The sequence below is a fragment of the Petaurus breviceps genome, unplaced genomic scaffold (genome assembly GCF_028583685.1).
Source record: "Petaurus breviceps papuanus isolate PSGF00001 unplaced genomic scaffold, PetGlider_PUasm1.0 287, whole genome shotgun sequence".
Taxonomy (NCBI): Eukaryota; Metazoa; Chordata; class Mammalia; order Diprotodontia; family Petauridae; genus Petaurus; species Petaurus breviceps.
Window position 1 is genome coordinate 919,083 of NW_027186029.1, and position 22,523 is coordinate 941,605.

A 22,523-nucleotide genomic window follows, 5' to 3' on the forward strand; every position below is an offset into this window, starting at 1 on the left:
AGCTACCCGCTCACTCCCGAAGGCTGGACAAGGTGGGAGTTACGCTATGTCTCCTTGCCTCATCTTTCCCTATTTGAATCTATCTTCCACACGGCTGCAAAAAGAATTTTCCTGAAGGTCACCCCTGTCTCAGTCAGTTCCAGTGGCACCTTCTACCTCTGGAATCAAATGTATGTTAAGTCTCCTATTGGGCACTTAAAACTTTGCACGTTGCTCCCGCCCCATGTTTCTAGACTTCTTACACATAAGTCCCTGGCATGTGGGCTACAGGCCTGCCAGGCTGGCCAAGTCGCTATCCTCCACATTCAACGCTCATTCTCCTACCTAGTCTCACACTCCCCAGGCTCCAACAATGGGTCTCGATGGCCGAGGCAGTCAAGAAGTATTTATTAAGCACTTACTATGTGGGAGGCACATGCTAAAACACTGGGAAAACAGACAAGCAATAAGTCTCTGCCCTCAAGAAGCTCGCATTCTAACAGGGAAGACAACACATAAAAGGAAGCGGGAAAGATTCTTGGCACTGGGGAATGATGGAGCAGAGACATCCTTCAGAGAAGGGCAGCCTGGAGGGAATGAAAGGAGGACTGGCTCGAGTTCCTGAGTCTGCCGCCCTCAGATCAGAGGAAGGGGCCCAGGACCAGAAGGCGCTTCCCAAGCAAGTTCCAGGACAGAAGGGATCTTCCAGGAGCACCATTCTACTTTAGGTTGGACTAGATGCCAAGGATGCCCCTTCCAAATCTGAAACTCCGTCATTCTTATGAATCAAAGGCCAAATATCTCACTCTCACCCTGCACAGGAAGGAGACAACTGCAGCCAGTATGGACAATGAGTCAGCCAGTCAATAAGCATTTATTAGGGACCTAGTATGCACCAGGCAATGTGCTGAGCACTGGGGATACAAAGGCAAAAACATAAGTGCCTGCCCTCATGGAGCTCACAGTCTAAGGAGGAAGCATGCAAACTATACACAAAATATAGACAGGATTGTTACTGTTCAGTCACAACCAACTCTTCACAGCCCCGTGTGGGGTTTTCTTGGCAAAGATACTGGAGGGGCAGGTCATTTTCTTCTCCAGCTCATTTCACAGACGAGGAACTGAGGCAGAGGGTGAAGTGACTTGCCCAAGGTCACTGAGCTAGTGTCTGAGGCTGGATTTGAACTCAAGATAAGCTGGAGATAATCAACAGAGAAAAGCCACTAGCATTAAGGAGGAATTAGGGAAAGCGTCTTATGAAGTGGGATTTTAGCTGGGTCTTGAAGGAAGCAAAGGAAGGAGCTAGAGATGAGGGACAGAATTCCAAGAATGGGGGGGGGGGAGGGGGATAGACAGCCAGTGAAAATGCAGTTAGGAGATGGAATGTCTTGGTGAGGAACAGCAAGGAGGCCAAGTCACTGGATCTAATATACCGTGTTTCCCCGATAATAAGACCTATCCCCAAAATAAGCCCTCCCCTTACTGTGTAAGATTCCTCTAAAATAAGCCCTATTGAGATTGCTACTGTAGTGAAGGTGATTCCCTGCGCTACACGCTACATTACGGTACCCTCTGTATGCACCGTCACCCCCCCCAGGTGAAACGCACGCCGCGCTCCGAGCTGCATCCAATCAGAGCTGCAGCAGTGAGCACGTCATCCTGTTCTTCCCCAGTGATTTGCTTGCTGGCGCCATTGAGAGCAGTGCCTCGGAGGAGAGCTGAGGCAGGACAACATAAGCCCTCCCCTGAAAATAAGCCCTCTGGTGTTTTTCTTTCCCAAAAAAATAATAAGACAGTGTCTTATTATCGGGGAAACACGGTAAGTACACAGAGGAGAGCAAGATGTCATGAAAACAAAAGTAGTCCAGGTTATGTAGGGCTTTAAAAGCCAAAGAGGATCCTCAAGGCGACAGAAAGTCCCTGGAGTTTGGGGGGTGGGGTCACTTTGAAGGCTGAGTGGAGGGTGGACAGGAGAGGGGGCAGACTTGAGGCAGACAGAGCAGTCCAGGGGATGAGGGCCTGCACCAGGGTGGGGCAGTGTCAGAGGAAAGAAGGGCAAATATATGAGAGAAACTAACAGTGAAAATGACAGGCCTTGGCAGCATCAGACACGGGGCGAAGAGTGTGGAGTCAAGGGTGACATCCAGGTTATGATCCTGGGGCCTCAACAGCAACAGGGAAGGTAGGAAGAGAGGAAAAGACAAGTTCAGTTTCAGACAGGTTGAGTTGAAGATGTATATGGGACGTTCGGTTCAAGATGTAGGATAGGCAGGTGGAGAGGTGAGACTGGAGATGAAGAGTAGGCTTAGGACTGGACAAGCAGATCCAAGAATCATCTGAGATAATGGAATTCGAGAGAGTTGAGATCACCAAGTGAAATAGTATAGAGGCTCAGGACAGAGCCCAGTTCACAGTTTCGACCTAGGTGAAGATAAAGCAAAGCAGAGCAAGGAGGGTCAGACAGGCAGAACCAAGAAAGAAGCCTGGAGAAGACAGTATCACAAAGCGGGCAGATGACAGGGTCAAAGGCTGCAGAGAGGTCAAGGACGAAGACTGAGAAGAGGCCACCAGACTTGGCACTAGCAGCTTTGCTGGAAGGGTGAGGTCAGCAGTCAGACTGCAGCATTAAAAAATGAGAAGAGGAGGCACCTCCGGCATTTGGCCCTCATAAGTTTAGCCACAAAAGGCTGGCTATAGGACGGCAGTAAATGGGGATGGAGGAAATGAGTTTTCTGGCAACAGGGAGATTTTGGAATGTTGGTAGTCAGTAGGAAAACAGCCAGTAGACAAGAGAGATCCAAGATTAGTGAAGGTAGGAATGACAAAGGGTGAAATTGCTGGAGAAGGCAGGACCTGGTGAAGGATTCATCCAGACAAGAAAGGTCAGTTTTCACAATAAACAAGAGTGGAGGAGATGGTGGCAGAGAGTATCTCAGCCATGCCATTGGAAGGCTGCAAATGGTCGTTTTTTCAGTGCAATATGCTATAAGATTCTCAGCTGAGAAGGTGCACTATGGCAGATCTGTGGGATGAAAAGGTTTGGAACATCTGCTCTGGTGCTGGGGCTAGTGAGCTAATTAGAGATGTGGGGTTGTCTGCAGCACCAAAAGTGCAGTCGAGATTGTGCCCCACAAATCTGCAGTGGCCCTGGCTCCTCTTCAAACATCCCACTCCACTTGGGGACAGCTTTCCTTGTTAGGAAGTTCTTCTGAGAGCAGGCCTAAACCTGCCTCTTTCTACTATTACTACTCCCCTAGATCCCATTTCTTCCCCACAGCCCTTCAGGCCAATCTGCTCTCTGGGTGCTGTCTTCTCCCTGAGCCTGAGTCCTCAGGGAGATTGCAGGAAGGAGCTAGGGCTTATATGTGTCAAAATGACCAGGAAAAGAAGCAATCGCTGAGACATTAATCCCAAACCAGTAACTGAGAAACTCGATGCCCTTCAGGAAGCTGCTGGATCCGGCAGCCCCACAGAGGTCCTAAGTGCCATCCAGAATCATCATGCATTAGTCCATGCTTTGAGGTTGGGGATGAGGTCACTGACACATCAGAGACATCTGGAGGTCCCAATGAGGCTGATACACATGACCCAGTCCTATCATGTTCTCTACACTTCTATCGAGTGGGTTTTTAAAATGTGCACCAACTTTAACAAAGCCATAACAAAAATATGCTCTTTACTTTTTCTTTCTTCTGGGGAATCTCTGGATTTTGTGGTAATCAGCACATCTGCAGTCAGGGTGGACACTGGTCTTTGGCCTTCACTTTCCTCACTCCATCACTTCCTGGGCATTTTCATTTGTGTTGGTCCCATCATATCACATCACCTTCACAGACCACCATTTGCTCAACCATCCCCTCCATCACTGGACACTCATATCCCATTCCTCTTCCCTCTCTACCTTCACAGAGCTGTCAAACACAGTCCTAAAGTACTGAGCTGATCACATCACTCATCACTCACCGGTAAAGCTTCAATGGCTCCATTTTCCCCGAAGGATAAAATGCCAGGTCCTCCTTGGCATCTGCAGGCTCCCCCTCTACTTTTCCAGTAGATGACATGACTCCCTCCCCCACTCCTACACACCGCCCCACCCATGCTCCAGCTCAGCTACTCACTGTTCTCTGAACATGACTTTCCATCTCCCCCTCCACTCCTTCCTCACCTGTCTCTTTGAACCCTGGATCCCTCCAAGGCTCAGCCCATCTGAGTGCCTCCCCAACATGAGATCTTGGACTTGCTTCTCTGAGAAAGGGTTGTACCCTCCCTCCCCCCCCCCCAGTAGAAAGTAAGGCTTCTTAGGGTGGAGGCTTTATCACTTCTGTATGTGCTTCACCAGGGCCTGGCACAAAGAAAGAATGAAGGAGCCTCAACAGCTTCCTGGGCCAACCCCTGTGCCCCCTTTACAGGGGCCTGATGAGTGTTTCTGCGGCCATGCCTGGGGGCTCACTGCTGCTTCGAATGGGGGGCCCATTCCCCTTTGGGCTGGCTCTAATTTAGAATGTTTTCCTGATATCCAGCTGAAACTGCCCTGCTTGCAACCTCCCCTGCTATTACTGCCCTCCAAGAGTCAGGCAAAGATAAGAGTGTGGTGAGAGGATCCCAAAGGAAAAGGTAAACAATGTTGCTAAGTACCTGATAAAGGCAAAGCAGGAATCGGACTGAATAAAAATCTTCCAGAGCTCTTCCAAACACCTGGGAGACAGTTATCAGAAAAAAATAACACCTGGAGAACCATGGTCCTTCTGGTAGAAATGATACTCACTCAAACTTGGAATCTTCTAGTTCACCCCACCCCCATTTCCAGAAGAGGAAACAGGCTCCAACTTGCCAAAGGTCACAGCTAGTAAGTGGGAAGGGTGACTTGGTCCCTGGTCCACTGACACCAAGGTGATTATGAAAAAAGTCAAGGGTAGGACCTTAGCAAGCGCCCAGCTCTCCTTCTAGGATCTGGGAAAAGATCAAGGACCCAGCAAAGGAGACAAAGAAGGAAAGATAAGGGAGGAATACCAGCATAATAGAATGAAAAGGTTGCCAGGCTGAGAGTCAGGGGACCTGGATATGAATTCCACACTAGTACTGACTAGCTACTGGACCACCTCCCCTGACCTCATCTATAAAATGGGGATATTTGCCCCCCCTTGTTTGTTAAAAGGGATTTTATAAGCCATGCTCTTTATTTATAATATTGGGTAGCTAAGAGTTAAACTAAACTGCTCATCTCTGAAAATGAGATTATCAAAAAGAAAATGGCAACCATCACTGTGAAATACCTACTAAAGGTAAAGGTGGATTCAGATTGAACAGCAACAAATTCCCTAGTGAGCTTTGAGAGATCGAAGTGGTTGGGGAAGAAAAGAGATTGCAAGGCATTGGGAGGTGGGTGCCTTACTGAAGACACAACATTAATGCTGTTACTGTGGACAAGTCATCGCTTCTCTAAGCCTCGATTTCCTCATCCACAAAGTGGGAATGCCAGTAAGAGGAGGATTTTTGTAATGATAACAGGAGATACAAAGTAGGGATATGGGTCAGTGTTGGATAGGTCAGATATCAAGGACTGGAGTTTTTATTTATTTGATTAGTGGGGAGATTAGAGGAGGCATCTAGTGATAGTGTTTGTCACTTGACTCTGCCTTTGTCACATACTATCTGGAGAACTCTGTTCAGTTTAGCTGGTGGGGAGTCAGTGTAAGGACATGGATAAGCTAGAGATAGTGCAGAGAACAGGAAGATCACTGGACACTTGGTTAGGGGAGAGGTTAACAGGATGAATATCATCAAGTGTTTGAGCAATGAGGGAACATGATAGATATAGTCATGTATTTGAAAGACCATAACATGGACTTTTTTCTGTCTGGCTCCAGAGGACAGAACCGAGTAACAGGAGTAAGTTGTGAAGGAATGGAGTGCATCAAGACAAAATGGTGCCCATGCCCACAAGAGGTCTTCCAGCAAAGCATGGATGACCAACTGTTAGGTCTGTTGCAGAGGGTGTTCTTGTCTAGGTACAGGTTAGACTAGAGGCCTCTGAAATTCTTTAAGACTTTAACATTGGCACTCTCTGATAGAAGAAGCATTTTCATCTTGTTTTATATGTTCTAGCTTAGGATTTTCTAGGCATACAGACTGGACAAAATGACCAGATGGTTGTGTCTCTACCTATGCGGTTTTGTGACTTTCTGTCACTAAAAGGCCTAAGAAAAAGTAACTGACATTTATAAGAACTATATGGATGTGGAATTTAAGAAATCAGTTCAATTTAGCGAGACTTAAATTTGGGTGAAAGTGTGGCAAAGTCATTTGCTATAAGTGAAGACAATGGAGGAAATGGAAGGCTTGAGACTTGAAAAAGGAAATGGTTTGGAATGGCTACTATGGGAAATGTGATACTGACTTGCTTCATCTACAAGATTTCCTTTGGTATAAGTTCCCTATGATAAAGGATAGTGTGTACTCTGGCTAAAATCTTCACGTTCATTACATTCATATGGTTTTTTACCTTCCTAAGGCTTCTCTCCAACTTGTGTAGTGTACTGCGGAGTAAGGTGTTTACTCAGGCAGAGGGCATTCTCACAGATGGTGCATTCATAAGGTTTCTCTCCAGTGTGAATTCTCTGATGGCGAATAAGCTGTGAGCTCTGGCGGAAGGTCTTCCCACATACACTGCATCCATAAGGCTTCTCTCCAGTGTGAATTCTCTGATGCTGTATAAGTCCTGCACTCTGGCGGAAGGCCTTCCCACACTCATTACATTCATAAGGCTTCTCTTCAGTGTGAATTCTCACATGTTCAGTAAGTCTTGTTCTCAGACGGAAAGCTTTCCCACATTCATTACATTCAAAAGGTTTCCCCCCACTATGAATTGTCTGATGTCGGGAAAGTTCTATGCTCCGGCGGAAAGCCTTCCCACATTCATTGCATTCATAGGGTTTCTCTCCAGTATGAATTATCTCATGTCGAGTAAGGTGTTTACTCTGTCGGAAGGCCTTCCCACACTGATTACATATATAAGGTTTCTCTCCAGTATGAATTATCTGATGCCGAATAAGCTGAGATGTCTGGTGGAAAGTCTTCCCACATTCATGACATTCATAAGGTTTTTCTCTGGTGTGAATTATCTGATGTTGAGTGAGCTGTGAACTTCGGCGGAAGGCCTTTCCACATTCCTTACATCCATAAGGTTTCTCGCCTGTGTGAATTCTCTGGTGGACAGTAAGCCAAGACTTTTGCAGGAAAGTTTTCCCACATTCATTACATTCATAAGGTTTCTCTCCAGTGTGACTTCTCTGATGTTGTGTGAGTCCTGTGCTTCGATGAAAGGCCTTTCCACATTCTTTACATTCATAAGGTTTCTCTCCTGTATGGATTCTCTGGTGGACAAGGAGTTGTGAGCTCTGTCGGAAGGCTTTTCCACAGTCATTACATTCATAAGGTTTCTCCCCAGTATGGATTCTCTGGTGTTGTGTGAGCCGAGAACTCCAGTGGAAGGCCTTCCCACATTCTTTACATACATATGGTTTCTCTCCAGTATGAATTCTCTGATGCACAGTAAGCTGTGAGCTCTGATGGAAAGCCTTCCCACATTCATTACACTCATAAGGCTTCTCCCCAGTATGAATTTTTTGATGTTGCATAAGTCCTGCACTCTGGTGGAAGGCCTTCCCACATCCATGACATTCATAAGGCTTCTCTCCAGTGTGAATTCTCTTATGTATAGTCAGTTGTGAGCTTTGTCGGAAGTCTTTCCCACATTCACTACATTTATATGGTTTCTCTCCAGTATGAATTCTCTGATGTCCCGTAAGCTGTGAACTCCGGCGGAAGGTTTTCCCACATTCATTACATTCAAATGGTTTCTCTCCAGAATGGATTGCCTGATGCTGTGTAAGTCCTGCACTCTGGTGAAAGGCCTTCCCACATTCATGACATTCATAAGGCTTCTCTCCAGTGTGAATTCTCTTATGTATAGTCAGTTGTGAGCTCTGGCGGAAGGCCTTCCCACAGTCATTACATTCATAAGGTTTCTCTCCAGTATGAATTCTCTGATGGACAGTAAGTTCGGTGCTCCAACGGAAGCCTTTGCCACATTCATTACATTCGAAAGGTTTCTCTGCAGCATGAATGAGTTGATAGTCAATAAGACCTGAATTATAATCAAAGGGTTTCCCACATTCATTATACTTAGAAAATATCTTCTTTAAGCAGATTCGGTGATATCTTCTTCGGCCGGGCTGTAGCCTGAAGCTCTTTCTATGGGTATCACGTTTATGAAGATTTTGTTCCTTATTGTCCCGTAGCACCTCTAACCTTGAAGGACATGTTCCAGGTTTTCTGAAACTGGAGATATAGGGACCATCCTTTCTGAGTCGTTCAAAGGATGCTTCTTCCACAGAAAGGCCCAACTTTGGCGCTAACTCACTGGTCCCAGTTCTAATGTCACCATCTGAAAGAAAATGCAAAATATAAATATTCCCCATTCTTCCAGTTTCTATCTCATTCAGTTCAGGTTAACATTTTTTCAGCATCTACTATGTGCCAGGAATTGTGTTAAATGCTAGAAAAAGAAGCACTCATCCATTGGAAAAAATAATTATTAAACTTTATAGGGTAGAATAAATAATAAAAATGACACTGTGTTTTTAGGGTGGTTATGAGAAACATTTCTCAAAAACCTAGCTGAAAATATAGAAACGATTCTTATAGCCATATATACCACTATGTACAATTGTTCACTTATAAAAGCTTTCACTTTCAAAGTCACCATATCTTGTGTGATAAGAGGATGTAAGTGGGAGATTCTAATTGGAGATATGACCTAGCAGAACCAGAACCAGGCTTCTGATTAAGTAAAAGGTCTGGAGCTGGCCCCCAGGGGCACAGCAAGCTAACCTGAAGGCACAAGCCATACATGATGAGGGAGGGAGAACATATCAAGGAGGGGGCAGGTAGCCAATGGAAAGCAAGGGGGTAAATTCAAATTGGGAACAGGGCATAAACAGCTTTGCATTTGTCTGAGCAAGTGTACTCCATTAGGGAGTTACTCATTGAGAATGAATGTAAAACAAACATCAGGAGAACTTTCTGGGCTTCACAATGAGCATTTTCTTTCGAGAGCAAGCACAGTGGGGAATGAATAAATGAATGACTGAAGCAAGCACTGATTAAGCACTCAGGCCTGGGGCAATGCCCGGAGCCAAAGCCTGGGGGTGCAAACAGAAACAAGCCCACTCCTGCTCTCGGGGGAGGTGGCAGTGCCATCCACCATGACAGAGGAGGCAGCTCCTCATCCCAAACAAGGTGCAGGGTCAACAGTCTCTGAACTGGGGGAGGGCGGCAGGGTGGGGGCAGAAGCAGTAACAGCAGGAGAAGGGATTCAGCACCCACGAGGCCTGCCTGGCCTGGGCCCTGCCTGTTTCTTTGACATTTTACACTATATTTTTCCACCTAAGGGAGCACCTCTCCCCTTTAATCCGACCACCTGTCAGCTCAATACCTTGGGTGGGAGCTGGGCAGAACCTTATTTCCCCTCTTCCTCCTTATAACCCCAGTGGGGGAGTGGGCTGGGAGCTCCTTGAGGTTTTGTTTTCTTTTATTATTATTCAATCTGGACACAGAAAAATGTGGATTCTGGCAAAGTCTCTCCTCACTCAGGCCATTCTCTGACCATGGTCACCTCCCTCCCCAAAAACCTCCAATGGCTCCCTATTGCCCCAGGATACAAAGGCCTTCTTTAACCTGCCCCCTCCATCCTCTTCCACCCAGTGCTCCCAGCCTCTCAGCTGCCCCACAAACCAGGCCCTCCATCTCCGCCCCCCTGCCTGAAACACGCTTTGGTCTCTGCTCCAATTACTCCCAGGCTTCCTTTAAGTCCCAACTAAAATTCCACCTCCTCCAGGAAGCCCTCCCCAGAGCTCCTCATGCCAGGACCGTCCTTATCATCCCTTGGCACAGAACTTTCTTTGTGTGCCTGTTGGCTCCTCTGTGAGGCTGAGGTCCCTGAGGACAGAGCGTAGCCCAGCACCAGGCACACAGAGGCACTTAATGAATGGGGAGCGACCCTATCCTGTCCCACACCTAAGGACACGCCTGCCGCTGACCAGAAACCAGGCCCTTTTCCCCCCTGCCTGAGAGTGGAAGAATGGACTGGAGGGGTGAGAAAACAGCCTCCTCAGACATCCAGAAGGGCCCCCAGTGCCTCGAGCCTGGAGCTGTCTTTGGGGTCTGCTCCCTCATGCACTGGGCAAAATCAAGCCCGAATAAAACCAAGCTTTGTTAAAAAAAACAACTCTGACAACAATAATGGAGAGCACTGAAGGTTTACAAAGGGCTGCACAAACACCATCTCACGTTGTCCTCACAAACCCAAAGGCCAGTGCTGAGTATCCCCATTTCACAGAAGAGGAAAGTCAGGCTCAGAGGGGCTAAATGCCTTAGCCAGAGTCACCCAGCCAGGCAGTGTCTGAGAAGGGATCCGAACCCAGGTCTTTCTGAGCACAGGTCCAGAGCTCTGTGCACTGGGACACTCCCCAGACATGGATCATTCAAAATCTTGGGGACTTGGGGTGTGTGTTGTGTGTGTGTGTGTGCTCAACAGGACAGCTCAGTGTCCCCCCACCCCCAGGCTGAGCAGCGATTGGGCAGTCCCAGGAGCACCCCCAGGGAGGAGGAGGAAAACTGGGGGGGGGGAGATGCTGCTGTGTTGCCCAAAGGGGCCATCACACATTCTGGGGGGAGCTCTCTCAGAAGCCAGCTTATAGCTGTCTGGTTCTGACCCTGCTCATGGACTTGGGCAGATACCTGCAATTCAGGGAAAGGCCGACCCATACACAGGCTGTGGGCCAGCACAAGCAACAGAGAGGGGATGATGGATCTAGCCAAGACCCAGCCTGAACGTGTTCTGGGCTAGAAGTAGCAGCTAGGGTCATGTGGCTCTGACTCCAAAGGGAGGCCCCAAATTCAGTCCCAAACCCAGTCTGGGCCTGTAACTGAGTGACCAGGCAAGGGCGAGCTGGCCACTCTGGGACTCTGAACCCGCAATGCCCTCAGCTGGCTGATGGGTGTGGGGCCACCATGACAGCTCCCAGCAAGGAAAGGCCTGCGGTTGTGATGCTAGACCTAAACTGAGCTCAGCAGCACACAAAGCTCAGATCAGGACAGCGACCAGACTCTGCCCCGGAGCAGACTGCTCAGGGCACAAAGAAAACCTAGGGGGCCCCACCTGGAGCCGCCGAGAGATCCCTGGGAAAGCTGCAAAAGTGCCCAAGAGAGCCAGGACAGGAACGCGGCCGGGAGAAGGAGCAGACAGAAGCCGCTCCCGGCCTCAGGGAGACTCCCAGGACAAGCCCAGAAAGAGAAAAGCTCCCAAACGTCCACGAGCAGCCAAGGAAAGAGCCCAAACACAACTCCGGGAAGAAATAAAACAAGTGTTATTAAGGGATTTAAAACGATTTCATAAGTGAGAATACTCACGGAAAGAACTAGGAAATAGGAGCATTAGAGAAGAGAAGCTCTGAGATACAAGCAGAGAAACGCCTGCTAGGCGCTTAGGAATCACCGACAGTGAGTGGACCGCCACAGGGAAGGCTTCCGCTGCACTGAGAGGAGAGGGCGCAGATGGACCTGACGCCCGCCAGGAGAGCAGGTCGGGGGGGGGAGAATGTCAGTGACAAGCTCACGCTTCCACCTCCCCTGATGACAAGGGCTCTGGGCTGTGCCTGGGCCGGGCCGGGGGCTGCTGGAGCATCCCCTCGTCTCACCAGCAGCTGGGGGCGCCCTAGTGCACACAGTGCCAGGCCCGGAGTTCAAATTAGGCCTCGGACACCTAGCTGTGTGACCCTGGGTGAGTCACCTAACCCTGCTTGCCCCAGCGTCCTCACCCACAAAATAGGGATAATGTCACCTACTTGGCAGGACCACTGCGAGGACCAGATGAGAAAGTGTTTGTGAGAAGCACTTGGCCAGTGCCTGGCACCCATCCAGCACGACAGAAATCTATCTTCATTGATGGGACAGCATCAGCAGGCTGGGCGGCGAGCAGGGCTGCAGGGCTGGAGGCGTAGCAGGAAAGCCACACACATACCAGGACGTGTCGCTAACAGGGATGTGCGCCAAAAGCCAGCTGGCTTGATGGGGATACAGAAAAAGCTCGGGGTGAAATACAAGACCTGCCAAGCCCTGGGAGCAGCAGAAGAGCCGAGCTCCCCCCATCTGCTTCCACAAAGATCCAGGACAAGCCCCGATCAGGATGACCAAGGGAGTCCCAGCGAGGAAGCGGACACAGGGATGAGTGGGTCTAGCCAAAGGGCCGTGTGCTGGGGCAAGCCGAGGAGCCAGACCCACACAAAGGGGCACCATCCCGAGCGATGCCAACCACCCCCCGTTCAGCTCCAGGTCACTGATACAGACCAAGGAGGGGATCTGTGGCCAGGTGGGGGCGCTGCAGGGGGCCCAGGCTGTGCAAGGAGCAAGCCCGAAAGCCTGAGCTGAAGGCTCAGACCCAGGAACAGAGTCAGGCCTCGGTTTCTGCCTCCAGCCCACACTGAGCCTGCAGTGCCATGACCAAGGCTTCTCAAGGGGCTGACGGCAGCGGAATCCAGCAGCAGTCTACTGGAGTTCCTAAGAGGGGCAAGTGCACAGTGGTACTGTTCAGACACCCAGTCTAGCTAGACACTGGCAGAGCTCAGCTGGGGGCAGAGATCAGCCTAAAGCTTGCAGATCTCCAGCTGAACTCTCCCTGAGATCCCAGAATAACACAACCCTCAACACCCAAGTGAGTAGCAGCAGAGCCCAAGAGGACACAAATTCAGCCCAGACCTTCCCTTTGGACGTACCCAGAGCATAAAGTCTGAAGCGAGAGAATAGGAGAGAAGAATGACGTTAGAGATCAGAAGAAGGAGGGGGAAAAAAAGAATCCTATCATAAAGACCTATTATCTCACAGCTCTACAAGCAAGGAGGGAGGGTTGGGGAGAACCCCACTCTCATCTGAACCAGTCAACAGAAGGAAGACTACCCCCTCACACCTAAACCCACCCACCCTTTCCCTCATACTCTCACACACCTACACACTCACACATACACACCCACTTAGCCCCCCCCCAGTCACACCCAGACACACTCACACACCTATAGACATGCCCACACACACACACAAACGTGGGTCTTGAAATACATTTCCCTCAAAACAGAAACAGGAGAAACAAAGCTGAAAACAGGAGGAGAAGGGAAAGGAATAAAGGAGAGGGTAGATGAAAGGAGGGATTAGTTCTAGGCAAAATAAACCATCACTAAGGGATGAGAAGGAAAAGTCTAAAAGAAAAGGGTAAGACTTTGGAACTGGCTTCTGCACGAGGCAAAGATAAGTGGGGCAGGGGAGCAGAACCAGACAGACCCAACCTTGGAGCTCTGTGGCTGAAAGCACCTTTCTCAGCAAAGAGGAGGGAGCAATGATCATAGCTGAAAGGGTGAACAGCCTGAATTACTGAGGAGGGCAGAAGGGATCAGAAAGCAGGATCCAGCCACATACAGGCTGATCTGCTTCAGCCAAAGCATGCAGGATTCAGAAAAGCCCAGAGACCAAGCACGACTCCAAAGGCTCTCTGGGGCACCCTGATCCCTGCCTTCCAACAGAGGAGCAGTAGACTGGGGCATGGCCAACAATAGAGTTTATTTTGCTTGAGTTTGCACATGTGTTACCAGAGTTTTGTTTTCCACAGGGGAAAGAGGTGGAAGAGAAAATCAATGCTTGTTGATTGAACAAACTAAAATACAAGAAGCCACGTTAAAAACAAATTTTTTTAAAATAAAAAAATGGGAAAAAATAGATCTTTCCTTCAGAGGTTAAGTCATATCTATCTAAAACCAAATGCCAGAACTATCTATAAAGGGGATAAACTGGAGATCTTTCCCAAACAGTCAGGGTAAAGCAAAGGCGCCTAGTGTCGTCACTACTATTCGATATGGTGCTGCCTACAGCAATAAGGCAGTAAAAGAAAGTGATGGAATAATCACAGGCACAGGTGACATGAAGACTTACTTAAGAGAACCTTTACAGTCAAATCTAAATTACTGGAATAATAAGTCCAGTGAAGTTGCAGGCTATAAAGCCAGCAGCAGCACTTCTTCATAATACCAAAACAAAACAGTAACAAAAAACAAAATTCAAATCCTAGCAGGCAGCGTTAGAAAGAGGAATTTTAGGTAACATGATAACAGAATGCTTAAAGTACTTGGCAATCCACCTGCCAATACACGTGTAAACTATTAACACAATTGTGAAACGTTTCATATAAGGACCTAAACAACAAAGAATATTAACTGATCGTGGGCAGGCTGAACCAATATAATAAAAATGACAGTACTACCTTAATTTATTAACTTAGTGCTATACCAATCAAACTATCAAAGCATGACATTACAGAGCTGGTGGGGGGAACTCATCTAGAGAAACAAAAGTTCAAGAAAAAATAGGAAAGAGGGGACATGGCAGCACCAGATCTCAAACCCCACTATGAAGAAGTCATCATCAAAATGATTTGGCACTGATTAAAAATAGACTTCCATCAGGGGAGCAGATTAAGTTTCCAACACACAGAAGCAAAGGGGCACAGGAGCCCAGAGACTGATGAACCCCAGGTCCCCAGAAACCAGAAGAGCTCGCTGCTGGACACTGGGCGGACATCTGGCAGAAATGAGGGCTTTACAACACCTCACACCATATACAAATGGTGACCCAGACACAAAAGGTCTCATCACAAACACACTGGAGGGACAAGTGAGTTTTCCTTCCAAATCTCTAAACAAGGGAAGAGCTTGTAACCAGAAAGGGACAGAGAAGTTCACAGAAGAGAAAAGGAACAATTTTAATTACACAAAAATTTTAAGATTTTTCCCAATCCAAATGCAGCTAAAATTAGAAGGAAAATAACTTTGTACAGAAAAATCATAACAGCAGATTTCTCTGACAAAGGGCTGCTCTCCAAGACAGCCACGAAGCCAACTTGAATTTGTGAGTAAAAGCCATTCCCCAATCCACATCACACCAAAGGAAAATGAGCAGCCCAGGGAGGCCAGGGCACAGCCCAGGGGGAAGGCCAGGGAACAGCCCAGGGAGGCCACACAGCATCCCAGGGAGGCCAGGGAGCAGCCCAGGGAGGCCAGGCAGCAGCCCAGGAAGGCCTGGGAGCAGCCCAGGAAGGCCTGGGAGCAGCCCAGGGAGGCCACGCAGCATCCCAGGGAGGCCAGGCAGCAGCCCAGGGAGGCCAGGGAGCAGCCCAGGGAGGCAGGACGGCTTTTGGGGCTACACCCACGGGCCCTACCTATGACCGGGAGATCAGCCAGCAGACACAAGGACCTCTAAGCCATGGCATTTATGAAGCCAGGCCAAGAAGATTGGTGGCTACCCAACATTCCCCCTGCCACCTCCCACTGACCAGGAGGGTAGTGGAGGCAAGTACACCCACTGGGGACACGGGTGGCTGAGGCAGTGGGGGGGAGGGGCAGCGAGAGCCTCCTCTCTGCACCAGTGTTTTCTGATGGGGGGTCCTTGGCCCCTATGTGTGCCTGCCAGGGTGGGGGGGGCATGATGCCCACCCAGGGGCCCCCCCACTTCGCTCACCCAGGCGACTCCTCTGCTGCGGGTCTCTGGCCGCTGTCCATGGTGCCTCCCCTCGCTCCAGCTGACCGATCACGTCGGGACTGGACACAGTGAGCCCTGCATGGGGATGAGAAGAGGCGAGGTCCATTGGGAATGTGGACGCCCCCAGCCTCCCAAAGCTGAGGAGCCTGGGCCCGAGCCAGCAGAGGCACCGCAGCCTCAGGCTCAGAAGGAGACTGTGCACCCCAGCCAGCCCTAAGCGGGAGCTCGGGGCGCTTGGTGGGGGAAGAGGTATAACACCACTTCTGAGCGTGAAGCCCGGCCTCGGCTAAGGGAGGGAGCGAAGCCTCCCAGGGCAGGGCCGGGGCCCCCTCCTCACCCAGGCAGACCAGGTGCCCGTAGTTCTCCAGCATCACCTCGCGGTACAGCTCCTTCTGGGCGGGGTCCAGGCGCCCCCACTCCTCCACTGTGAAGTCCACGGCCACGTCCTGGAAGGTCACGGAACCCTGCAAAGACCACGGACACTGGCGCCGGCCCACGCACGGATCCAGAGTCGTGGGGCGTCTATGACAGCAGTGACCGAGGGGTGGGGGGGCCGCAAAGGCGTGAGGGGGCTTCTCACAGCGAAGACCAGAGCGCCAGGGCCAAGAGGCCAGATCCGGCCCGAGGGGAGGGAAAGAGCCTCTCCCGGAGCCGCGGGCAGGGGCCCGGGCACGCGTGGGGGGATGCCCTCTGCCCCTCCCCCTGCACCCTGCTGCGGTGCTCCGTGCCCCTGCCATAGGCGCCAATTGGACGGGGAGCCCCCAGGCCTCCCCGGCAGGCGTGGAGCTCCCCACCCGCTGAGGGCCTGGGGGGCGCTGGTCCCCTCACCCGCTCCCTGAAGGCCCCAGCCTGCCCCATCAGCACGCCGCAATGGGGGCGGGCGCCGGCTCCCCGCAGGCTCCCCGGACCTCGGGCTCACCTGGGGGCCGCGGGGCAGCAGCAGCACGGGCGCCATCCTCAGCTCCTGCCAGGCGCAGCTCACACCGAGGTCGCGGCGGCGAGTCCCGGGGAGCACGGCCGGGACGCTGCGGGCTCCTGGGGGCACAGAGGGTGCACAGAGCCGGCCTGGCCCCGGAGCAGGGAAGGAATCAAAACAGGCTTCCCCTGGGGGCAACTGGCGTACGGGGGGGGGGGGGGGGGGGCGCGGCAGGTGTGGGCGGGGCACGGGGGCAGTGCCGGCCCCGCCCCTTCCCCTCCTCTCCACGCCCGGAGGGGGCGGGGCAGTAACCAGCCCCAACTGGAGAGGGGCAGGGGGAGGGGCCGCTCAGGTTCACCCGCCACTCCCACCCCCACCCTCAGGGAAAATCCACCATTGGAGGTGCAAGCCCTGAACCCGCACAGTTACGGAGGGGCGGGGCGAGAGAGACGTAGCAGCCAATGGGGCCGCGAAGGAGGCGGGGCCGGGGAGATGCGCGTGCGCAGCCCCTCCCCGACCCGAGGGGGTGGGGCATCGGCCCGCCCTCACAGGGCAGGGTGCCCCCCCCCCCCCCCCCACCCCCCTCCTGCGCACTCCGGTCACCGCCGGGTCCCTGGGCCCTGGCTCCCACTCACCCGGGCCTGGGCGCGGGTTCGAACCCCAGCAGCGGCAGCTGAGGAAGGAACCGAGATGGTCGCGAGAGCGCGCGTCCAGGACGCGGCAAGAGGTCGGAACCGGAAATTACGTCACGCGACCTGCCTTCCTCCGGCCCCCGACCGAGGGTGTGTTGGCGTCGCGCGAAAACCCTTCTGGGAAACGTAGTCCCTGTGCCGCGCACGCAGTAAAGCCTTGGAGCAAACGAGCACGAGCTCCCGAGCTCCGCCCCCGAGCGCGAGCGCCCGCCGAGCCTTGCGGTGCGCGTGCGAAGAATGGGCAGGCAGAGCAGGGGAAGCCAGCCCAGGGGCTAGGAGTCTTTGAGCCCCCTAACTGGAGCAAGAGCTCACTTTCTAACGGGGAGGAGAAAGAACATGCAAATGACCCCAGAGCAGGCGGAGACGGACACCGGGGAGCAATCGGCAGAGGAGAGGGACTGGCGCCTAGGGACCTGGGGAAGGCGGGACTTGAAGGAGGCCGGGAGGCGGGGATGGCGAGCATGGGGTACGGCCGAGGCAAAGGCCTGGCAGCTAGAGCAGCCAAGAGAGTGTGTCACGTGGTAAGGGACGAGCTGGTTGTGCAGGGCCTTGAACACCATGCAGTTTTATGCTTGGTCCTTTACCGTCTGCGGCCGCCAGGGGGCGCCGCAGTGCAGGGGGGGGGAGTCTCGAGGCAGGAAGGGCCCAGTCCCGGTGAGGCCGCCCGGGGGCGGCGGGGGGGGGGGGGGGGGCGGGTCCTGGGGCCTATCTAGAACATGGGAACAATAACAACAGCCCCTCCCCGCGGGGTCCTTGTGAGGATGAAACTATCAGTAAAGTGCTTGGCACAGTGCCTGGCGCACAGTAGGTACTGAATGCCCCCCAGGGGCTGGCACCAGTACCCGCAATCCCCAGGGCTCCCTCTGGGGCTACAAAGCAAGGCCAAGCGCTTTCTGCCCTGCGGCAGCTCCACCTCTAACAGGACCGCGGAAAGGGTTGGAGGGAGGGTCTGTGGCAGGAGATGAAGCGCCCCTGGGCACCAGGAGGCCCGCTCAGGCGCGAGGACAGGACCCACCACTTGTGCCCATGATGCCCCTGCCACGTGCAGAGTCTGGGCAGAGCAGGGAGGGAGAGAGTGAAAAATAATCCAGCCTTTTTAAAATTTTAGACCCAGGGGCCAGAACACAAACGGGGAATGGAGAAAGGAAACAAACACGTATCTTAAGCTTGAACATCGGAGCTTAAATACGAAGTCGTGTGCAGGGCAGAACACGGCACAGTCAATCTTCCTTCCAAGGAAGCCTGGGATGAGTGTTGAGAGCTGTCCGTCTTCTCTCTGCTTCCTTGGCAGTTTTCTTCTCTGCTGGGCACCACCCCAGAAGGCCACAATGAAGCTTGGACATGTTTCTCCATAGCTGTAGATAGAGACATACATACGTACATATGTAGGCATGTGCCTTCCCAAACCTGTTCTACTCCTGTGCTTTTATGTCTGTGCCTGTCCCTTGTTTCCTGTCCCTCCTGCCTCCTCTGCTTCACTTCTCCCCACTGCCCTGCCCTCCTGTGACTAGCCTAGCCCCCTCCAGAGATCCCTCCCCTATGCTCACCTTCCCATAAATCTAAAGACCCCCTTTTACCTATCTTCTCATGCTCCCCCCTCCCTATGCCCCTACCGCTTTATTTCTTCTGAATTTAGAAGACTTTATACTCTTCTAAATAAATGTATTGTTCCCTCTTAAACCCATTCCCAATGAAGGTTGGTTACCAGGGGCGGCCAGGTGGCTCAGCGAGTAAGAGCACCGGCTCCAGTGTCGGGATGACCTGGGGATCGGATTTGGGCTCAGACACTCAGTACCCACCCAGAAACACCTGGCCGTGTAACCTTGAGCAAGTTACTTAACCCCGATTGCTTAAAAAAGAAAAAAGAAAGGTTACCAGAACTACCAGCCCTCCTTCCCCATCGAATTCCTCGGTGTTGATTCTTCCTCTTGCACCTCATTTGTATAAACGAATTTCTCTTTTCAGCTGATCCTAAATGGTTTTACTTTTTAAATTCATATCATACTCATGTTTTCCCCAATCTCTCTTATGAGCTACTCAATTTTTAATAAGAATCTTAGACATACATTTTGCATTTTACATATTTAAAAAATAGTCTGACCTGAACCCCTTAGAATCAGTCTTTGGTATGTGCCTGCTGTTTCTCTTGGTTCTTGTAGGCTGGATTTTCTGTTAAGTTCAGGATTTTTTTTTTTTTGGCAAAATCTTGAAAGTTTGAGAGTTTATCAAATGCACACTTTTTTCATTCAGGATAACACTTAACTTTGCAGGGTACAATATTCTGGGGCATAGCCCCAGTTCTTTTGCTCTTTGATAAGTTGTGTTCCAAGACCTTCTATCCTTTAAGATCTCTGCTGCTAGGTCTTGTGTAATACTAATTGTGGCACTATCATATTTAAATTGTTTTAATCTTTATGCTTTTAATAGTTTTTCCTTGAGCTGGGGGTTTTGGAATTCAACTATGATATTCCTGTGAGTTTTCCTCATAGGATCTCTTTTAAGTGGTGATGGATAGATTTTTTTCTATTTCTACTTTCTCTCCTTGTTCTATTAATGCTTCAGGACAATTTTCTTGGCTTATTTCTTGTATTATTATATCAGGATTCTTTTTTTTAAATTGTAACATTCAGTTAGTCCAATTATTTTTATATTTTCTCTTCTTGATCTATTCTCCAAATCTGTTGTTTTTCTTATAAGATGTTTAATTTTCTCTTCCATTTTTTCATTATTCATATTTTTTAAAATCATTTTTTGATCTCCTCTAATTTCACTGGCTTCACTTTGCCCAGTTCTAATTTTCAAGGTGTCATTTTCTTCCTTTAGATTCTGGATATTCTTTTCTAATTAGTTGACTTTCCTTCCATACACTTCTTGTTTGTCTTAGGTTATTCTTATTTTCTTCATTTGATTTTTGAGGTCTTTTTTAAGATCTTCTATGAATTCTTTTTGGGCGGGTGACCATTTGATGTTATTCTTTGGGGGTTTCTTTACTTCAATATCCTTCTCTGAGGATGGACCCTGGTCATCCCTCTTCCCATAATAGCTTTCTCTGGTTGGATTCTTTCTCCTTTGCCTGTGCATTTTTGGTGGTAATATCTTAATTATTTGTAGTTACCTCTAGCCCTGGAGGATGGGGCTTCTTGCCCCAGATCTTCAATTCACCCCTCTATCTTGGAAGCAAAGCCAAAGCTCCAGCCTCCTGTAAGTTCCTGCAGTCAGGGGCTCTCTGCCCCGCTGGTTCGTTCTCCCTCTCCCCCCCCTAGGCCAGGTCTGGCATTCCTGGTCACTCCCCTCACTATCCTGGGCCTAAGAGTTCCTGTGGCTGGGGCCAAGGCAGCCTCTCCAACCAACTAACCCCAGGGCTTGCTGCTTGTTGAAGAGGCTAGCCACTTGCTGTTAAAATGGAACGTAGCCTGCAGGTGTTTACACTTCACAGGGACCAAACCTGGTCCTGGGATTTTTCTCCCAATTTTCTCAAATTGTTCCAGGAGGACCCCAATTGTGCCCCTGTCTTATTTCTCTCCACCCACACTTTGTGCACTCTAAGGTGCTATTTTCACTCTTGTGGGGGAAAATCTTGAGAGCTTGGGATTTTCTGACCCACTCCACCATCTTCCCAGAATCCTCCACTCGGAATCCAGCATCTCTTCAAATACCCAGAAGAAAATGAAAGGCAGGGTGGCACAAGCCAGTTTTGTGGCACTTGTACTGGACTCAGCCTTCACTTTAAACCCCCAGCTCCCTCTGTGATGGACAGTCTTCTGTTCATCATCTTTCAAAATGATCATGTTTGTTGATGATTAAGTTCATAGGAAATATGAAAATATTCTACATAGTGATGAGAGACACAAGGGGCATTTAGAACTAACTTCCTTTGTGCCCACTTCCCTCTTCATTCCCAGTCTCTGCTGGCCTAGAATCAGGTTTGAAGACCTGAAAGGGACAGAGAAATGGACCCACATGCAGCTGGTATGGGAAGGGGGTGGCCAGGGGGAGCTGTGCAGGGCAGAACTTGGCACGGCCAAGTCCTGAGAGTGCCCTCGTCCAAGTGAGCCAGCCCCAGGAGGAAGGGGAGTCGAGGGCAGGCTGGGGTGGAGAAACCCATGTGGCAAAGGCATGGAAGCCCCCAGGCCCCAGGGCTCCAGCCTTCTCTAGTTACCTCAAGGTCAAGAACCCTGAAATGCAACCATGTGGATAGAAGACAGGGATTGCTTGGATGGTGATCTCACAGAATCTAGCCTTTACCTGGAGAAGGGCAGTTTCCAGCTGTTCCAGTCCTGGATGTAGGGTTGTGTAAGCTGAGCCAGGAAGCCCCTGGGTCTGGGTCCCTCTGCTCACTGGTAATCAGTGCCTCACACTGGATGAGACTGGGGGGAGAGCAGAGATCTGGGCTCTTCAGCCCCCAGCTTTGGGAAGAGGCCCAAACATATGTGTAGTTCAAAGGTGTCATTCTCAGGACACACCAGAGACTGGGGAGCTCCCCTTGGGTGAAATCAATGACTGGATTGAGCTGAGTTTCATCACTGCTGGTGGGCCAAGTTTGTACACTTGTACGTTTGCCTTCTCTGCTCTCTGCTTTACCACAGACTTGGACAAATGGACTTATTTGCTCTGTGTGTATGCTGTGGGATGGACATTTGGTGGGAAGTCAAATTCTGAATGTAAAGCCTGAGGTCCTCCATTCCTCTTTAAGAAATAATGACTGGAAGTTTAGCTTAATCCTGAAAACTGTCCCATAGACTATTTTGGTGAGTCAGGGAGCCTCCTCTCTCTGAGTTCAAATCTGGCCTCAGACACTTACTAGCTGGGTGACCTTGGGCAAGTCACTTAACCCTATTTGCCTGTTTCCTCATCTGTAAAATGAACTGGAGAAGGAAATGGGACCCAAATGGAGTCCTCTTTGAAAATGAAGGCCCAACATCACCCTCAGAGGTAAATGGGGCAAAGGCAGAGGCTGCAAGGAAGTCAATGACGCCGAAAGGGCTTTTGAAAAGCTTCCAAAGCTAACCAAAAAGCCAGTCCCTATCACATACAGAACGCTTCCTCCGAGGTATCCTGGGCTTCATCAGCACGCTCTGAAGTGGAAGGGTGCCATCTCAGGGGTTGGGCATGCACTGACAGCCCCAGGCTCAGCTCCTTTCTAGGAGGATTCAGATACTTTAGGACCATGGGGGAGCGAGGACTCACTAGAGGTGGAGAATTACTTAAGATTATTTTCAGTCCATTTAGATACTTTCTGCATTATATTTATGGGCTTGAGTCGTTTGTGTCTTTGCATTTTGTGTTATGAAAGAAAG

At 50.5% G+C, this 22,523-nt stretch overlaps 1 protein-coding gene across 2 annotated transcripts in view; it reads right to left on the minus strand.

The window, feature by feature from the left end:
- The window catches only part of LOC138167691 (zinc finger protein 420-like), a 41,078-nt gene extending 23,782 nt beyond the window's left edge, over positions 1-17,296 (minus strand). Inside the window, exons 1-5 of one of the 2 annotated variants that reach the window (XM_069096651.1) lie at positions 17,170-17,296; positions 16,538-16,683; positions 15,956-16,082; positions 15,598-15,693; positions 6,517-8,425 (exon numbers count right to left, since the gene is read on the minus strand). In XM_069096651.1, the coding sequence (XP_068952752.1) occupies positions 6,517-8,425; positions 15,598-15,693; positions 15,956-16,082; positions 16,538-16,573 (2,168 nt within the window). In that variant the 5' untranslated portion in view covers positions 16,574-16,683; positions 17,170-17,296. Of the gene's footprint in view, positions 1-825; positions 8,426-15,597; positions 15,694-15,955; positions 16,083-16,537; positions 16,684-17,169 lie in introns of those variants that run through there. The other variant, XM_069096645.1, reaches the window with a different exon arrangement.
- Between the last annotated feature and the right edge of the window lie 5,227 nt (positions 17,297-22,523).